This window comes from Panthera pardus, unplaced genomic scaffold, assembly GCF_024362965.1.
Source record: "Panthera pardus isolate Hobbes unplaced genomic scaffold, ASM2436296v1 HiC_scaffold_2, whole genome shotgun sequence".
Classification (NCBI taxonomy): domain Eukaryota; kingdom Metazoa; phylum Chordata; class Mammalia; order Carnivora; family Felidae; genus Panthera; species Panthera pardus.
In genome coordinates this window covers 27,703,826-27,721,013 of record NW_026526765.1, presented here as the reverse complement: position 1 = coordinate 27,721,013, position 17,188 = coordinate 27,703,826, and the positions used below count along the sequence as shown (strand labels likewise).

The 17,188-nt window shown below is 43.8% G+C and overlaps 1 protein-coding gene across 2 annotated transcripts in view; it reads right to left on the bottom strand.

The window, feature by feature from the left end:
* The window catches only part of DNAJC21 (DnaJ heat shock protein family (Hsp40) member C21), a 33,033-nt gene extending 19,074 nt beyond the window's left edge, over positions 1 to 13,959 (bottom strand). For both annotated transcript variants that reach the window (XR_008423681.1, XM_053906920.1), the window contains exons 1-6: positions 13,671 to 13,959; positions 5,857 to 5,950; positions 4,279 to 4,402; positions 2,945 to 3,067; positions 2,257 to 2,561; positions 1,234 to 1,385 (exon numbers count right to left, since the gene is read on the bottom strand). Coding sequence is in view for 1 of the 2 variants with exons in the window: in XM_053906920.1 (XP_053762895.1) it covers positions 1,234 to 1,385; positions 2,257 to 2,561; positions 2,945 to 3,067; positions 4,279 to 4,402; positions 5,857 to 5,950; positions 13,671 to 13,767 (895 nt within the window). In the remaining variant the exon portion in view is untranslated. The remainder of the gene's footprint in view (positions 1 to 1,233; positions 1,386 to 2,256; positions 2,562 to 2,944; positions 3,068 to 4,278; positions 4,403 to 5,856; positions 5,951 to 13,670) is intronic.
* Positions 13,960 to 17,188: the final 3,229 nt, after the last annotated feature.

Here is a 17,188-nt window from a genome sequence, read left to right as displayed (position 1 = left end):
TCTTCTACAGTCTACGTTTTGATTCTTTATATATAGGTGATGTGAATATGATTTTGAAGGACATTCTCACTGAAATCATAAATGATCAAAACACATCCTAATATTAACATTTAGCAAATAGTATTATTGTCCAATTCCCTGTACCCTTTCAATATATCGTGTAAATGAAATAACCTTTGATTAATCAAATATTTAATAAAGATTGTTGGATTTGAAGTCAAAATCTGGATCTAAAAATGGCCATATGTTCTCAGGCCTATGTCCTAGCTTCTCAGTCTTAGTTTCCGCTTCAGTAAAACTGCTATCATTTTATGAGCAAAACGTACATTTAAAGGGTATTGTGTGGGGATCAAGCACACTCTTGTATATAAAAGCACTTCAAAAATTATATAATTCTACCTAATCATGCCACCTCACGTTTATAGACTGCTTTACAATTTTCAAGAGACTTTCACACATACTACTTCTAAGTCATTAATAAAACATTTCATTTCCTGATCATTTTGAGTAAATAAAAATCCACCATTTTATCATTTGGGCTACCCACGTGTAGGTAAGGTGAAACTGACTAAGCTGTGTGTAGATCATTCCACATTATTTCTCGTGGAGCAGCTAGAGACCATGCGGAAGGTCAGGTACTCTCAACAAGGCCTAACCTTGCCTTTCACGGCAGTCCCGTCCCTTGTGCTGTAACGAGAGAGGCACAGAAATGACACACTACAGCACACCAGGGGGAGACCCTCAACAAAGTGAGAAATGAGAGGAAGAATTTATATAGCTCACAGAGGCTCCTGTACAACATTAGTTTTTCTGGGAAGAGTTGATGTTAAAACTTGACCTACTGCGAGCTTCCCTGCAGTTTTTAAGTAACCAGCAGTCACACCTGTCACTGTGCCCACTTGGCAGATCATGTATGCAGTCAGAAGCACAAACTGTTCAAAACATGGCCAGAAAAGAGTTTACTAATCAAATTATAGGGATCGGACTACTTCAGTGGACTACCTTTGCTTGGCCTATACTGGACTGTTTTTCATCTGAATCATCTGCCACCTTTAAAAACTGGAAGACGTGACATAAAAGTCCGGATTTCCAGCTCTGCTTAAAAAGCAGACAGGCATGAAAACACCAGCCACAGCTGACTGGAACTCCGAGGTCTCCAGGTTTGCATCTGTTCTCCTTTCATCCGCGCATAAAAACATTTACTTTCTAAAGTTTCTTAACGAATGAAGTTACCATCGTGCCCGTCTCTGAGCTCAGGCCCCTCCATTTCATCTTCGGCTGAGCCGTCTCCAAACTCCTTCTCGTAGCGCGCCTCCATCTCCTTGAGCTCCCTCTCCAGGTCGGCCGTGGTCATCCAGCTCTGTTCCTTGTACTGGCCAGCCAGTCTAGACACACAGCATAGTCTCTCACTCAGAAGCAGGTCTGCACACGGTTCGACTTGCTCTTTGGGCTGACAATCCATCCCCTAGAGCTCCTTCCTCCCAAGCCGTCAGCGCTTCCACACTTTTAAAACCTGGGCTTAGTTCCAGCGGGGGCAAAGTCACTGATCTGTCTGTTATGTGCTTATGTGATTCAAACTGCTTATTAGATGATGGGCTTTGAAACCTAGAACTCTTAGCAACTTATTAAAAGTCTTGAGGTACTTTGAAATTCTAAGTGTCAAGTAAAGTGCTAATTTTCCAAAGATGAAGCGTGGGGTGGGTAGAATTGAAGAAGTGAGTAATTTTTAGAAGAATGCTCTGGACCCGATGCTCTCACGCTAACTCAAACTTTACAGGCACGAGAATGAACTACATATCTGGAGTACACCGACAGACACAGCATTGCAGTGGGGTGCAAAGCCAGGGCCCTGCACAGGCTTCTCGGGGCCAATTCCTGCCTGTGTGACTTCCCGGCTACGGGATCCTGGACCTCTCTGCCTCGCTCCCTCAAAGGAACGAGGATCAAAACCAGAACCTACTTTGCAGATCTGCTGTGAGAAAAGAGCTTAGAACAGGGCCTTGCACGGAGCAAGAATTCAAATTAACAGTCACTATCATTACATCTCACAAGTGTCTGCAAAGGATCTGAAGAATAAAGGGATTCAAAAGAAATACATTTTCATGGTAGATGAAAAACTGTCAACACCAGGATTTAAAAAAACAAGACGAAGCCAGGATGACGATCTGGCCCCCTCTCCCCCTGGAAAGCACCCGTCAGGTCTGGCCCCACACCTCTACCTGGAAAGGGCCCCGCCACGCATCCCGCATCCCGTACTTGGCCTGCTTTAGCTTCTGCTGCCGCCTCATCTCCTCGGCCTTCCGCGCCTTCTCCGCGTTCTGTTCCTCCACGAGTTTCCGATGCGCCTGCACTCTTTTATCTCTCTTCCGGATGAAAGCTACCAGCTGGCGCACAAGCTCGTTCTTCTCCTTCCTTGCTTTGTCGCGGATCTTTTTGTTTTCTTTTTCCATGGCTCGCTTCTCCCAGCGGTTTGAAGCTTGTCGTGTATCATATTCTTCCTTCCAAGCAAAGTTCTTTTGAGTGCAGAAACTCTGCCAATAAGCGTAGAAAGGATGGACTACCTAGAGACAAAGAAAACAAGTCAAATGCTGTGGTGTAAGATTTTTTCCTTCAGTGAGGCAGCAAAAATCAGTGACACAAAACATCTTTTTCATATACATAGTATCACTACTAATCCATGGAGAAGACAATCCTTTTAAGGCTTTACAGAATAAATCCCTCTCCAGAACAAACTGAAGGAGGCAATTAATGGGATGGGACCACGCTCAATAAACAGGGAAAAGTAAAAACAGAGGCTGTGAGGGAGCTGAAAGCCCCTCCAGAAGGAGAGAGGAAGAAAGTTACAGCACAGGACCCAGAACTAGGAACCAGTCTTTTTAAATAGAGGCGGGGGGAGACACTAATAAAATGCTAATTATAAAATGGCAATGCAATCTTCTTTTACCGTGTCATAGTCACTCTGAGAGTCTCCAAAAGTTGGGAAATCCTCCATATCCTCTTCTAACACGGATTCTCGTTCTTCCTTCGCAATCATTTCAAAAACGTTACGATACACTGTATAAAAGCCCTAAAAAAACAGTAGCAGAAACACAAATTCTTATCACTTTTCTGTCTGATCACAGAGTAAGATTTTATTTTTTTATTTTTTTATTTGTGTATTTTATTTATTTTTTCCAATATATGAAATTTATTGTCAAATTGGTTTCCATACAACACCCAGTGCTCATCCCAAAAGGTGCCCTCCTCAATACCCATCCCCCACCCTCCCCTCCCTCCCACCCCCCATCGACCCTCAGTTTGTTCTCAGTTTTTAACAGTCTCTTATGCTTTGGCTGTCTCCCACTCTAACCTCTTTTTTTTTTTTTATCCTTCCCCTCCCCCATGGGTTTCTGTTAAGTTTCTCAGGATTCACATAAGAGTGAAACCATATGGTATCTGTCTTTCTCTGTATGGCTTATTTCACTTAGCATCACACTCTCCAGTTCCATCCACGTTGCTACAAAAGGCCATATTTCATTCTTTCTCATTGCCACGTAGTATTCCATTGTGTATATAAACCACAATTTCTTTATCCACAGAATAAGATTTTAAAATGTAACATGAAAGGACGCCTGGGTGGCTCAGTCAGTTGGGCGTCCGACTTCGGCTCAGGTCACGATCTCACGGTCCGTGAGTTCAAGCCCCATGTCGGGCTCTGCGCTGACAGCTCAGAGCCTGGAGCCTGCTTCCGATTCTGTGTCTCCCTCTCTCTCTGCCCCTCCCCCGTTCATGCTCTGTCTCTGTCTCAAAAATAAATAAACATTAAAAAAAAATTAAAAAATTAAATGTAACATGAAAACCTTTAATGTTAAGGAATTACAGACCCGAGCTTTGTCACCGCAAGAACATTTAGGTTTCAACTGGAGGTTTTCATATGCTGACAGTTTAAATATGAAGCCAATGTGTTTTCAGTTTCCAAAATGAACACTGCTTCACCTGTTATAATTTTAAGAATTCTCTTTGTGGGACGCATGGGTGGCTCAGTCAGTTAAGTGTCCGACTCTTGGTCTCGGCTCAGGTCATGAATCTCGTAGTTCATGGGTCTGAGCCCCACGCAGGACTCTGAGCTGACAGTGTGGAGCCTGCTTGGGATTCTGTCTCCCACTCTCTCTGCCCCTCCCCCACTCATGCACGTGTCTCTCTCAAAATAAATACGCTTCAAAAAAACAAAGGGAATTCTCTTTATGTTTGAAAGTCTTGTGCTTGATACAAAATTAAGAGTGAGTTCACTTATCTTACCTTTTCATCATCTCCATAACCAGAGTAACAGGTAACAGTGAAATAGTGAAGCAAATCTAAGCTGTCATCTTGATATTCTCCATCAAGCCCACCTTTCAGTAGAGCCTCTCTATGATTATCATACCTAAACAAACAAAACAAATTAGCATCATCAGTGAGTGCTGAGTAAGAATTCAGAAGGACTCCTTACTCTGAAATAGACCAAATATTATTATTATTATACATTTTATTATGTCCAGTCTACAACTGAAAAAAAATTTTTTAAATATCAACATGAAAAGAATAATCTTTCACAAAACTGCTGATTAAAACTATGACTGCAACTTCTAATATGCCGCGGCATTACACAGTACTAGTCCATCCGAACGATGGAATTTAACAAGCCAGGGAATTCCCAGGACACTCCCAGAAAAGCAGCTGCATTTTACTGAAGTCAGCACTGGACATAACCTGCTCTATAGACTCCTTATACATTCGTGATCAGATCTACCACCAACATCGACCAGAACAAGACTCTTTGTAGGGTTATGTAAACAGTCTAGGAGCTTCACACACACACAATCACTCTTTATGATAACTCTGTAACGTTAGTTCTTACCCCTAAAGATAGAAGAGGAAATTGAAGCTCAGCGATATTTAATAACTTGCTGTCCATCATCACAAACCCAATAAGTAGCAAAGCTCAGGCCTCCTGCACCCGAAGGGCTGTGCTCCCAGCCACAGTGCAGCCAGGCCTGCAGGCAGCAAGACTGTTAATAGACAAGGGCTTCAGAAGAAAGGACAAGAGAGTCCTTAGGACAAGGAGAAGAGCACAGAGCCAAGGAAGTCAGGAAAGAATTTAAGCATTCTCTAAGGCCAGATCTCCAAATTCTTAGGGAGGAGAAACATGTAGGATTCTCTCTGATTTTTATATAAAAGACAATTTGTGACGATTTTTCTTTACAGCCTTTCTCCCTGACAGCCAGCCGTGTGCTGTACGTTTTTTAACACAAAGAAGACTCCCACAACAGCACCCAACCCCCAGGTGCTCTTCGTAACAGCAGGCTCTTACACAGTTACGTCGGGGCTTAAAACCTATTCCTTTGTAGGAAAGAGTTCATCAAGGATCTGAAAACTCGACTTTAAAAATTCTTGTATCAGGTCAGCATAAGTAAAAGTATCCATCATAGATGTAGTAGCTTAACTCAATTTCTTCATATGAAGTAGTTCTTAGAGAAGCCTTGCAATTCTTGCATTGACACGTATGTGTTTTTTAAGGACAAGTCAATATGCTTGTCCAACACCAGTAAGTTTGTCATACACCAAAGAGATCCCATTTAATGAGAAGTTACGTCACCGGTATCAAAGTTAAATCCGTTTAATATTGCCAAACTTTGTCCCATCACCCATAAAATGAATCACCTCTAAGGTTCCTTCAACCTTAATACTACATTTTATATAACGAATAGCTGAGAGACGCCTCAGAACACACCGAAACATCTAACGTCCACGTCTATATGTGATGTATTTTTTAAATCCTCTACTGATCACTCCTTCCAAGAAAACACACGAAGATAGGAGGGACAGTGTGACACTCACCATGCTCTTTCCTGAGGGTCACTCAACACGTCATACGCTGCTTGGATTAACTTAAATTGTTCAGCTGCTTCTGCGGCATTATCCAGATTCTTATCTGTGAAAATAAAGTCGCAGATATTTAGACATCAAACAAGTAGAGGACAGTATCTGAAAGGGACCTCTTTCATCACAAATGTCATAAACAGATGAGGCGTGTACAAAACAAAGGAAAACAACCAGGGAAAGGCCAAGAGACCTGGGTGAGAGTTGATAATCAGAATCTGTGAGAAGTATCTACTTGAGTGGAAATTTCATGCTTTCCCCTCAGCCGTGGTGCATCCCTGAGTACTCAAACTGGATAGCCACCAGCAGAAAACCCTGACTAGTACACATTTTCAGAAAAAGCAAAACATATATATCAAACCAGTTATAGACAACTTACTTAGTATTATGTTTACTCTTCACACTGTTTTTCTTTCTCATCAACATATATCAAAATAAACCTCATAAAGCTTTAAAATATATATATTAATTATTCTTCCCTTAGCTGTGCTTCCTTAACTACAGAATTCAGGGAACATCTTTGCCTCAGGGAGGTGGCCAGCTTGTAAGACGGCCCCCAAGGGCCCAGCTCCTGGCATTCACACCCTGTGTAGTCCCCTCACAGGTCACCAGGGATGGTCTGTGTGACCAACAGTGGGCAGAAGAAAGGATGACAGCATGGTAAGTTACTTCTGAGATTAGTTTAAAAAAGACTGCAGTTTCCATCTTGGACTCTTGCTCTGTCTTGGGTCACTCTGGGAGTAGCCGGATGCCACAGCATGAGGACACTCAGGTGGCCCACGTGGAGAATGGAGGCCTGTGGCCCGTAGCCAGCAAGGAAAGGAGGCGTGCCAATACCATGTGAGATTGAAAGTGGGTTTTCCCACTGAAGATATGACCTCATGAGAAACCCTGAGCCAAAACCACTAGCTAAGCCATTCCCACACTCTGAACCTCAGAAACTGAGTCCATGATGAACATGTTTGCTGTGTCTGTTGTTTTAAGCCCTAAGTTTTTGGTAATTTGTTATGTAGTAACAGATCAGTGATATGCTTAGGAAGTTAAATGTTTGAATCTACTATGAAGCATTCCAAAATTTCGTAAGCTACAACTCAATACTTGCCCTCTAAGACTGGAGGAAAAGTGTGATAGAAACATACTCCCTACGATGAATCTTGCAGCCTTAGAATAATAAGACCTTCAAGGACATCCTGCCTCCTCTTTTTAGGTACCATCACACTGGTGCCCAGTCCTTCAGGTGATATTCTGCTCAACTATCACTGACGATACTTTCTCAAATGCACCAATTTGCCATGGCTCTTAAGATACTTTTTAAAAAATGTTTACTTATTTATTTTGAGGGAGAGCATGTGGGTGCAAGCAGGGGAGGGGCAGAGAGAGAGAGACTCTCAAGCAGGCTCCATGCTGTCAGCACAGAGCTCTACGAGGGGCTCAAACTCATGAACTATGAGATCATAACCTGAGCCCAAACCAAGAGTCAGACACTTAACCAACTGAGCCACCCATTCACCCCAAAGATACTTTAACATAAAAAGTTTTCCATATTATTTTAGAATCACGGCCCCGTTAAATTGGAAGAAAAGAAAAAAAATCTCCATCCCTGCAGCCTAACTATAAATGAAAAGTAATATGATGCAAGTCTAAATCCCTTTCCACAGCGTAGTCCATCTGAAGACAGCCAACGGTCATCTCATAGTCAACCTTCTCCCTGCACGAAATATTCCCATTTCTTAGGGCACACCACAATCCCCTACCTCCGATGCAGTTGAAGACAGGCACCAATAATCAAGGAGCCAGTCATTACTCCTTTTCTTCACACTCTACTTTTAATCACTACAGCTCATTGCATTAACCTTCAGTGACATCATTACCTCATGCTGAATTTACAGCTAACAAAGTTGCAAGTCTTTTGCATATTACTGATAAGCCAACTAACTATATAATGGACTTTTTAAAATTCAGATATAGCTCAAGAGGCGCCTGGGTGGCTCAGTCCGTTAAACGTCTGACTTTTAATTTTGGTTCAGGTCATGATCTCAAGGTTCAGGAGATTGAGCCTGAGTCAGGCTGGCATCAGGCTCCATGCTGGGATTCTCTCTCTCCCTCTCTGCCCCACCCTCACTCATACTCTCTTTCTCTCTCTCTCTCACACACACACAATCTCTCAAAATAAATAAATAAACTTAAAAAAAAAAACAAAACCCACTCAGATAAAGCTCTTAATCCGTTCTGTGGCAGGCACTAAATGCTAGATCGTCCAACACCTCTCCCCTTTCCTCTTGCAGCCTCTACTGTGGAGGCTGGATAAGCGAAAGTACTTACTTTCCCAGCCTCCCTTGCGGCTAGAATGGCCCTATGACACAGTTCCGACCAATGAGATGACAGCAGAAGTCTATTAGTGTATTTTCTTTCCTTGCATGTGGACATGATGTTTGGTGCTTCAGCAGCCATCTTGAGACCACCGAAACATGAACCACTGAAACAATGCCAGCAGGAACCTACCTCCAAGCCTTCTCGCAGTGAGAGAGTGAGAGAGTGAGAGAGTGAGTGAGTGAGTGAGAGAGAGAGAGAGAGAGAGAACCTTCTTAATTTTTTGTAAGCCACTGCAGCTAGGTTTTCTGTTATTTCCAATGAACACAATAAAACCTTGGATGGCAAGTAACTCGTTCTGCGAGTGTTCCACAAGATGAGAAAAAATTTCTAGTACATTTTAACTTGACAAACGAGTGATGTCTTGCAATACAAGTAGCACATGATGCCAAAGGTCACATGAACACAACTGAACCAATGGTTTCTGAAATTCGCTTTAATATAGGAGTGCTTTGGATTACAAGCATGTTTCCAGAACAAATTATGCTCACAAGCTAAGGCTTTACTGTACTACCAAATTCTGTTTTGTTGTGGCCCTGCTGCATCAGGTTTTAGGTAACACAGGACACTCAGTGCCCTGTTGTAATTATTTTAAATTTTGATTACCACTCTGCGAAAGATACTACTAGTCGTCTACCCCATATCTAGTCTCATCTTCTAACAAAACCCTGATTTTGTTCACAGTGGTAAAGTACCCAGTTAAAGAATTCACCGCCCCAGAATTTCTTGAGGTTGGGGATATCGGGTGACCCAGGTTTAGCCAAGGAGATATAAACACATGCCTACCAATTGAAACTTCCCAGGAAAGGTTTTATTTTCCCCATGAAACGAATGGGCTTTGGTGGCATTCACTTTTTGCCCTTAACCCAGCCCAAAGCCAGGGTATAAGGCCTACAGGTGATGCTGAGGATTGAGACAGAGACTGCTAGTTCATCCCCTTCTCCCAGTAACAAGTGAACCCTGATTTTGTGGTGGGCATCTGGTCCTGTAATAAAAACTCCATTTCTCAGTCTCCTTTGAAGCTGGGGCCAGGACCATGACTAAGCTGTCGTTGAACACGTGTAAAAGTGCTCTATGACAGCTTTTAAAAGTCTTCCTTGAAAGGCAACTGGCAGGCACTCTCTGTCCCTGCTCTCTCCTGTCCTCCTCCACTCTGCTCTCTGGGATCCCCAACTGCCACCCTGGACAGCAAGTGAGGGCCCACCTACGAGCGGCTGAGCAGAGTCCATGGACCCGGTGGAGGAGAACTGCTCCATGGCAGCCTGCCTGTTTCAGCACCTCTCCGCGAGGCGAGAGAGCAACAAACTATCTTTGAGGCTTAATTGCTTATACTTGGTGCGAGCGCTCAAGCCTTCTGGTCAGGACCCTGGAGCAGGTCTTTGAAGGTTTCATCAAGCAGCCGGGGCTACCAAGCTGGGCCACCGGTGGATTCCTTGCTAGGTGAGAAAAACAAAACTACTTGGTTTAGTTACTGCAGCCAGCCTCCCGTCACACGCAGCTCAACACAGTCCTGATCTGCCTTCAAGGGGAGAGTCCAGCTAAAAACGCTCATGATTTCTACATCTTCATCAAATCATTCATAAACTTTTTGTCAGATAAATAAAAAAGCACAGTCCAAATTACAGAGGGGTGGCAGAAAATGCCAGCAAATAAACCTTCCCACATAAAACAAAAAAGGTGACTGGGGGAGGTAAGTGGGTGGTTCTTCTTCACCTTTTAATCAGTACTGTACTTTGTTGTCCCGTTTCTTCCCACTCCCTTCCTTCCTCCCCCAAAGAAATGTGGAGAAAGCTCAAGCTTTTAAACACATGAAGTCCGTCAATGCACCAGCTGAAAATAAGATCTAACCCCTTACTGAAGCATCTTTCTTAAATATTTTTTTCAGTCTGTCATATGGCTTTTTATTTCACTTAAATATACCTGAAAGGGTTGACCATGTTAAACTGGGATCTAAAATAAAAAATGCAGTAAGTTAAAAAGCAATAATAAAGAAACAGAAAGCCCACATTTATTACTAGCCACATGCAAAGGCCACAGGCATTGCAAATCCAGCTGAAAAAGTTTAAAAGACATTCTCACACTATTCTTTGTGCTTTTCTCCTGATCCCCTGACACTCTCTTCTATTCCCTCCTAAACATTTTTACAGTGCCTTCCGGAAGATTTCATGGATTGAGCCTTTTACGTCCTGCCTTGACGGAGGCCAGGCTCCCTTAAAACACCACTTCCCCGTAGGCTTCCCTCTCGGCCCCTTCAGCTGCAGCCCTCACAGGGCAGGGCTGGTGCTGGAGCCGCATCCTCCTGGTTCCTGGCCTCTGGTCCTTTGCTCATCCCCGAGGGCAAACTAGCATTCCTTCCAGACTATTCATTGGCCACCACCCACCTTCTTCCCCTTCTCACTGTCCAAGCATCTCTCAACCCCTCCTCCACTTAACTCACTGAGAATTCTGGCACTTGGCTCAAATTCCATCCCCAGGTCCCATCATCACCATGGGTCTTCAATGTACCTTGACCTTCTGGTCTCCCTACCTCCAGTCTTGCCTGCTCCAATGTACTCTCTCCATAACAGCCAGAGAGATGCTCGAAAAACAAAAACCCCTGCTTCCAACTCTTCAGTGGCTTCCCAATGCCCTGTGGTGAAAATCCAATCTGCCTAATCCAGTTTACCCCAACCTCCAAGACCTGGCTGCTGGCCACCTGGCCATGCTTATGTCTTTTCCCTTCCTGCACTCTGCCATGCTTTGTCTTGCCTCCCTCCACCTGTATTCCCTGCTTTCTGGTGTTAGGTCTCACCTTAGAAGTCCCTTCTTCAGAGATGAACATCTATCCCACCCATAACAAACTTAGTCCAGGTCATGTATGTGTGCTGATAAGCATCTTCTATTTGCTCTCATATGGCTCTTATCTCACCAGACTGAAATTGCCTGTTTTCCTGTGACTCCTTGAAGACTATACGTGCCGGCAGAAGGCAGGGACCATTCCTGTCTCATTTACACAGTAAAGTGCTCAGGGCAGTCATCTGATAAAAGCCTTCCCTTCACTAGGCAGTACTGTTCACCCTGAGAATTATTTTCAGTTGATTAAAAAAAAAAAAAAAAAAAAAAAAACAGAAGAAATTACCTTTAACAATGAAAAATGAGCAGCCTTTCACCTTGAGGTACAAATCATTCTTTGAAGAAAAGTCCATACATCAACTTCAGAAACATCTAACATGGGACCTTGCTCATAGAATGAAATTAAACATTTGCCGAGTGACGAACTGAACAAATTAACAAGCCAGCACAGCAAAGTATATCAGAATCATGTATCTCCTGGAAGAGTATGTATCCTTTAAAGGTATAAGCATCTTCAAACCAAGAGATATTTAGGATGCTATGACTTATGATGGCATTCAGAGAAGATATTCACATTTAGTTACTAATTGGTTTGGTTTCAAAATAGTTAACTGATGTTTTTAATAACATTTGCATACTTCTTCCTTGCACTGATTTCCAATTAATCACCAAATCTGGTCATTTTTCCTTTACAGCATCTCTTCGACCCAGCCCTGCCCTTCCCTCACACTGATCCCCAACCTGGCTTGGGCCCCTATTTGTCACGGTGGACTCTAACGGACTTCTGTCTCTCTTTAATCCACTCAGTTCCCATCACAGTACCTCCTCAAGATATCTTAATAAAATCAGCTTCAACCCTCCATTATCAGAAAAACAAATTTCACAGTCCTTAGCCTAACATTCAAGACCCTTTACAATCTAATCTTAAAACTACTTCTCAAAAACATCGGAACACTGTCATCAAAATGTATGTATTGGGTCACAAGCATTAATCCTTTCTCACACTTTCCCAGCCAGAGAGTCAAGGAATTCCTAACTTCCTTCTAATTCCTAATTCAATTTCTGATGACAACCTCTATTACTCTAAGAATATGTTTCTATGCTGTTTTTGTATTTACTAATTTTGGATATAGCTACTGACTTCCTGCTGTAACAAACGTTTAGCTTACTTCTTCCTTTCCAATACACATGTTTAGCTCCTCTGTGGGTAATCATTACCACTTTAAGTAACAAACCCATACCTTGATTTCTTGTTCCATCACCTACAGACATTACCTTCCGACTCTGAGTCCCAGGCCCTTCTTTCAGCTCTTCTCCCAATCCATATTTTCAGATTTCCAGGAAACACTGCCTTCGTTCAAACCATCCCCTGGGCCATCTTCTGTCCACCATGATGCTCTTCCTTTTCCCTCTACTGTTAAGTTCACTTTTCCCAATTCCATTCCTTTAGGATCCAGCTAAAATCCAGGCTTCTGTGCCAACGGGAAGCCTCGCTGCCTCTCAAGACACAGTGAAAACTCCCTCCCCTGAATCCCTGGGGCATTTGTAAGTTGTTCTATCAATCCAACTACCAATTGTGTATGTTCTGCTGTTTGGTTTGCACTTGTAGCTGCCTTTTCCTGGTGTAGGGCATATTTTCCCAGCAACACTCTTGAAGTCTCTTAGCATTTCAGAATCTTACTATGGTGACCTGCATGTACTGGAGACTCTATAAATGCGCTTACTGATTAGTGCTAATGTGTAAACCTCTTATAAACCTCAAAAAGCTGACATTCGACTACAGCCTTAGTTTCCCAGTCTGTAAGATCAGATTACTTCACAAAGGTCACACAGGCCTGAACTACCACCAAATAAAACATCCAAAGGAAACATACTTCTAAGTACACATACAAACTTCACTAGGGAAGACACCCAATTAAAACTCAATCTGCAGAACATCCGAAGTGGAGTACAGGGTTTGTACTTCAACAGCTTACTTGGAGAGGGAAAAAAAAAAAAAAAAAAGGCACAGCTATTTAAAAGACATTTTACTAGTTTGTCTAAATTTCAATAAGGGTCCATAAATTACACGTGGGTAGCTGGGACTCCGTGATGAAGTTAAAATCCAGCTAGCTGAGCGGCCGGGACTCCAGCAAGGGACAAGCCAGAGAACCCACGACTCCTCCTTCGGTGGTGTTGGCGAAGGGGTGGGAGGAGCGGGTGAAGTCGGTACAATGTTGTCCTTCCCATCAGGTGGCCTCGCGGGAAGCGTCGGGTGGGGTGGGGGCGCCTGGGAGGGGACGGGGTGCTGGGGGCTCCAGCGAAGCCTAGGGTAGAGGGATGCATCCACTGAGGCGCGGAGCGGACGCCCAGCGAGAGGAGCACTGCGCAGGGGCACCTGGCGGGGACCGGGCCGGTCTCCAGGACGAGGGAAGTTACAGGTTCGGTAGGTCGAGACTGGCCAGGGTCTCGGAGTTATTCCGGGGAGAAGGGTGAGAAGGGTGAGAAGGGTGAGAAGGGTGGGAAGAGTGGGAAGGGTGGGAAGGGTGGATGGGCTTTTGCGAGGGCTGCGGGGGTTGCGGAGTAGTTACCCGGGTGCCATTTCAGGGCCAGCTTCCGATAGGCCTTCTTGAGCTCCTCTTCGCTGGCGTCGCGCCGCACCCCTAGCGCCTCGTAGTGACACTTCATCGCCCGACCGGACAGGGGGCTGGGGCCGGGGCCCGGGGCGGGGCCGGGGCCCGGGCCCGGGCCGAAGTGGTGGCGACGGCGCTGCTGATTCTCTTCGGCGGCGGGGGTCCGGCGCCCGCACCGGGCCAGCCAGCGAGCGCGGCGGCGGCAGCGGCGCCGGACGGCGGAGGCGCGCGGCGGCGACAAGCGGCGCGGGCTGCGGCACGCGGGCGCAAGGAGGGGGCGGTGCCGGCGGCCGCGGCTCCGCATGGGCGGGGGGAGGGCTCGGTTCCGGGAAAAGCTACGCGAGAGGGAGGCGGGGCCACGGCGGGTGGGAGGCGGAGCCGCGGCCGGATGGAGGCAGGGCCACGGCAGGTGCGAGGCGGGGCCGCGGCGGGATGAAGGCGGGGCCGCCCGCAGGTGGGAGGCGGGGTCACGGTAGGCGTCATTGTGAGGGGCACAGAAGGCGGTCAGTGTAAGGTGCACCTACTGGGCAGCCCACCTGAGGGCTGACAGGAGTCTGATGGGATTCTGGAAAACATCTTGTTTTCTGAAGATAATTTCTCAGCGGAGCCTGTTTTTACAGATGAGGCAACCCGGGCTCGAAGTAGTCGAGTGACTTGCTCAGGCCTCCCCAACTAATCAATGGCTGGATTCAGTTGGATGGAACACCAGGTTTTTTAACTCTTCAATTCTCTTTTTCAGCTGCCAGTTATCGCAATCTCTAACACTGTTCATCCTGACCCACATGCAGAGAAATAACAGTAAATATAAGCCTTAAACTGGAACAATGTGAGAGAGCACCAAGACATTTAAGTAACACACCAAATGTTTTACCACCAGTATGGATAAAATTGTGCTGACCCATCCATCCATCACTCTTTAATCCTAACTTTCTGGCTTCTCATCCTACATTTCCAAGATTGGTAAAGAATGCAGTTAAGGGATCGTATTTAACCAATTTTTGTTAATCCGACCGGTACACTATTACAGGATGGACGATCTGTACAACTGCTCCAATTTGAGGTGTCAAAATAGTATCCTAATTGTCATTAAAATATATTGGTGAAATATATACACCAACATTATTTCATTGTAATGTGGAATGTTTACGTACATCAGTTGTTAGGCGTAGATTTTGTCAACCATGTACAGTTAGAGAAGGGGGTGGCTCTATTGCTAAGATCTATTGTACAAGGTTGTCCCTTGCTTAATAGCCTGCCCCCTGCACCTTATCAAAACAAGCCAACCCTAAACCTCATTTTCCCCACTCACACTCAAAATTCATACTCCTGCCTCTTTTTCAAAGAAGGAAGATACTATACAGCCTTAGTTTGTAAACTGGCAATGGAGAGGGATTGAAGAGTTTCACTACAGGGAGAAATGGAAACTTTCCCCTTTGGAGAATGGGACTGGGGGCAAGGAGACAAAAATTGACACAGAACTTTTTTCTTCCTCCGACTACATCTGGTTTTGCTTACAACCTGCCAGTCATTTGCCTTTCTCCTGAAAGAAGAGGGATGTTTTTCCTGTAATATTGTATAGAGATGTAAAGACAATTACACTGGATATAAATTTGTTTAAAGGATTACCTTTATTATGTAAGTTGACTTCTAAATGAACAGGACTTGAAAGAGGAATTCTCATTCAAATGAGGCACCCACATAAATGACTGTGAAAGGTAATTTGGGATAGGAAAATATGTAGAAACCGATAATCAAAATTGTTAAATGGAAATTCCACTACAACTCTAAAACACCTCCAAAAGTGTTAAAAATTTGGGTCTTCACTCAAACTCCTAACTTGTTGAGCCAGTTTTTCTTATAACCTATAATTAATTTATTAGGATATGGGTGTTTATTTTTTATTTTTATTTTTTAACGTTTATTTATTTTTGAGACAGAGAGAGACAGCATGAACGAGGGAGGGGCAGAGAGAGAGGGAGACACAGAATCGGAAGCAAGCTCCAGGCTCTGAGCCATCAGCCCAGAGCCCGACGCGGGGCTCGAACTCGCGGACCGGACCGCAAGATCGTGACCTGAGCTGAAGTCGGACGCTTAACCGACTGAGCCACCCAGGCGCCCCTTTTTTTTTTTTTTTTTAACGTTTATTTATTTTTGAGACAGAGAGAGACAGCATGAACGAGGGAGGGGCAGAGAGAGAGGGAGAGGATATGGGTGTTTAAATTCAAATCATGAATACAACTTCTTTTCATCCTGGGATATATTTAATTGCCTAAATAAATAAGCTACCTCCTCCCCTCCCCCCTGCACTTAACCAGATTTAGCCTTCATTAACCACACACAAGTATTTAAACGGAACCTCTGGGGGGCGCCTGGGTCAAACAGCTGACTCTTGATCTCACAGTTTGTGGGTTCGAGCCCAACACTGGGCTCTGCGCTGACAGCCTGGAGCCGGCCTGGGATCCTCTATCCCTCTCTCTCTCAAAATAAATTAACAAAAAAATGTGAACCTCTGAATTACCTGTTTGATTTAGATTTCAAGATAGCCTAATTTAGACTATTTCAAAATAAAGTAGCCTAATTGCACATTCAAGACGTTTCTTTGAAGATAATTAAAAAATGAAATATAGTGGAAAACTGTTCTGCCTAGATTTAAAATACAGAACAAAATTAAAATACAAGTGAGGAACTAGGAAAGATGTCTAGGATAACCTTGCTGTGTAACCTTTGACAAATTAGTAAAAGAGAACTACCACACAAAAACAAGGTTAGTCACAAAATAAAAATAAATACCCAGCCAAAAAAAAGGTATTCCTTTTTTAACCTACCAAATAAACAAAAAATTTTCCCTGTTGTCAAGGGTAAAAGTAAATAAATGAACACTAAACTTGGTGAAGTACAGTATTTAGGGGAACCACAAGGTCTTAATGTTGCAGGATGGTCAAACAGCTCTTTCATAAGGGGAGAAACTTAGATGTTCTGCTGCCCTCTAACTACTGTTCGTTCCATTTTTCTTCCTGTTAATTTATTAATTTATACCCACTGCTTCTAAATTAAATCTCTAATCCACAAAATACTTTCAACACATGTATTAACCCATTTGATTCTCAAAATCTAAGAATTTTAATTGTATTCTTTCTTGAGGTGAGAAAACAAGATCAGAGATTGGCTTTTCCAACACCTCATTAATTGGGGACTCGGTGACTCCAACTTCAGTTAAGATGCTTTCCTTACCTGCACTTTACCATCTAAAACTAAGCTCTCAAAGTGCCTAATGCATTGTTTTACAAGTAATAACGACCCAATAAATCTGTTTCAATTTCAGCTTTGTTAACCCCCAAATTTTAATCCAAGACAGCAGGCCTAAACCTTAAGTGTGCTAAATTTTTAGTAATACCAAATAAGCTTTGAAAAAAACCCCAGGAATTAACTGATGAGTTCTGGGGATATTTAGGAAAAAAAACACACACACACACCAC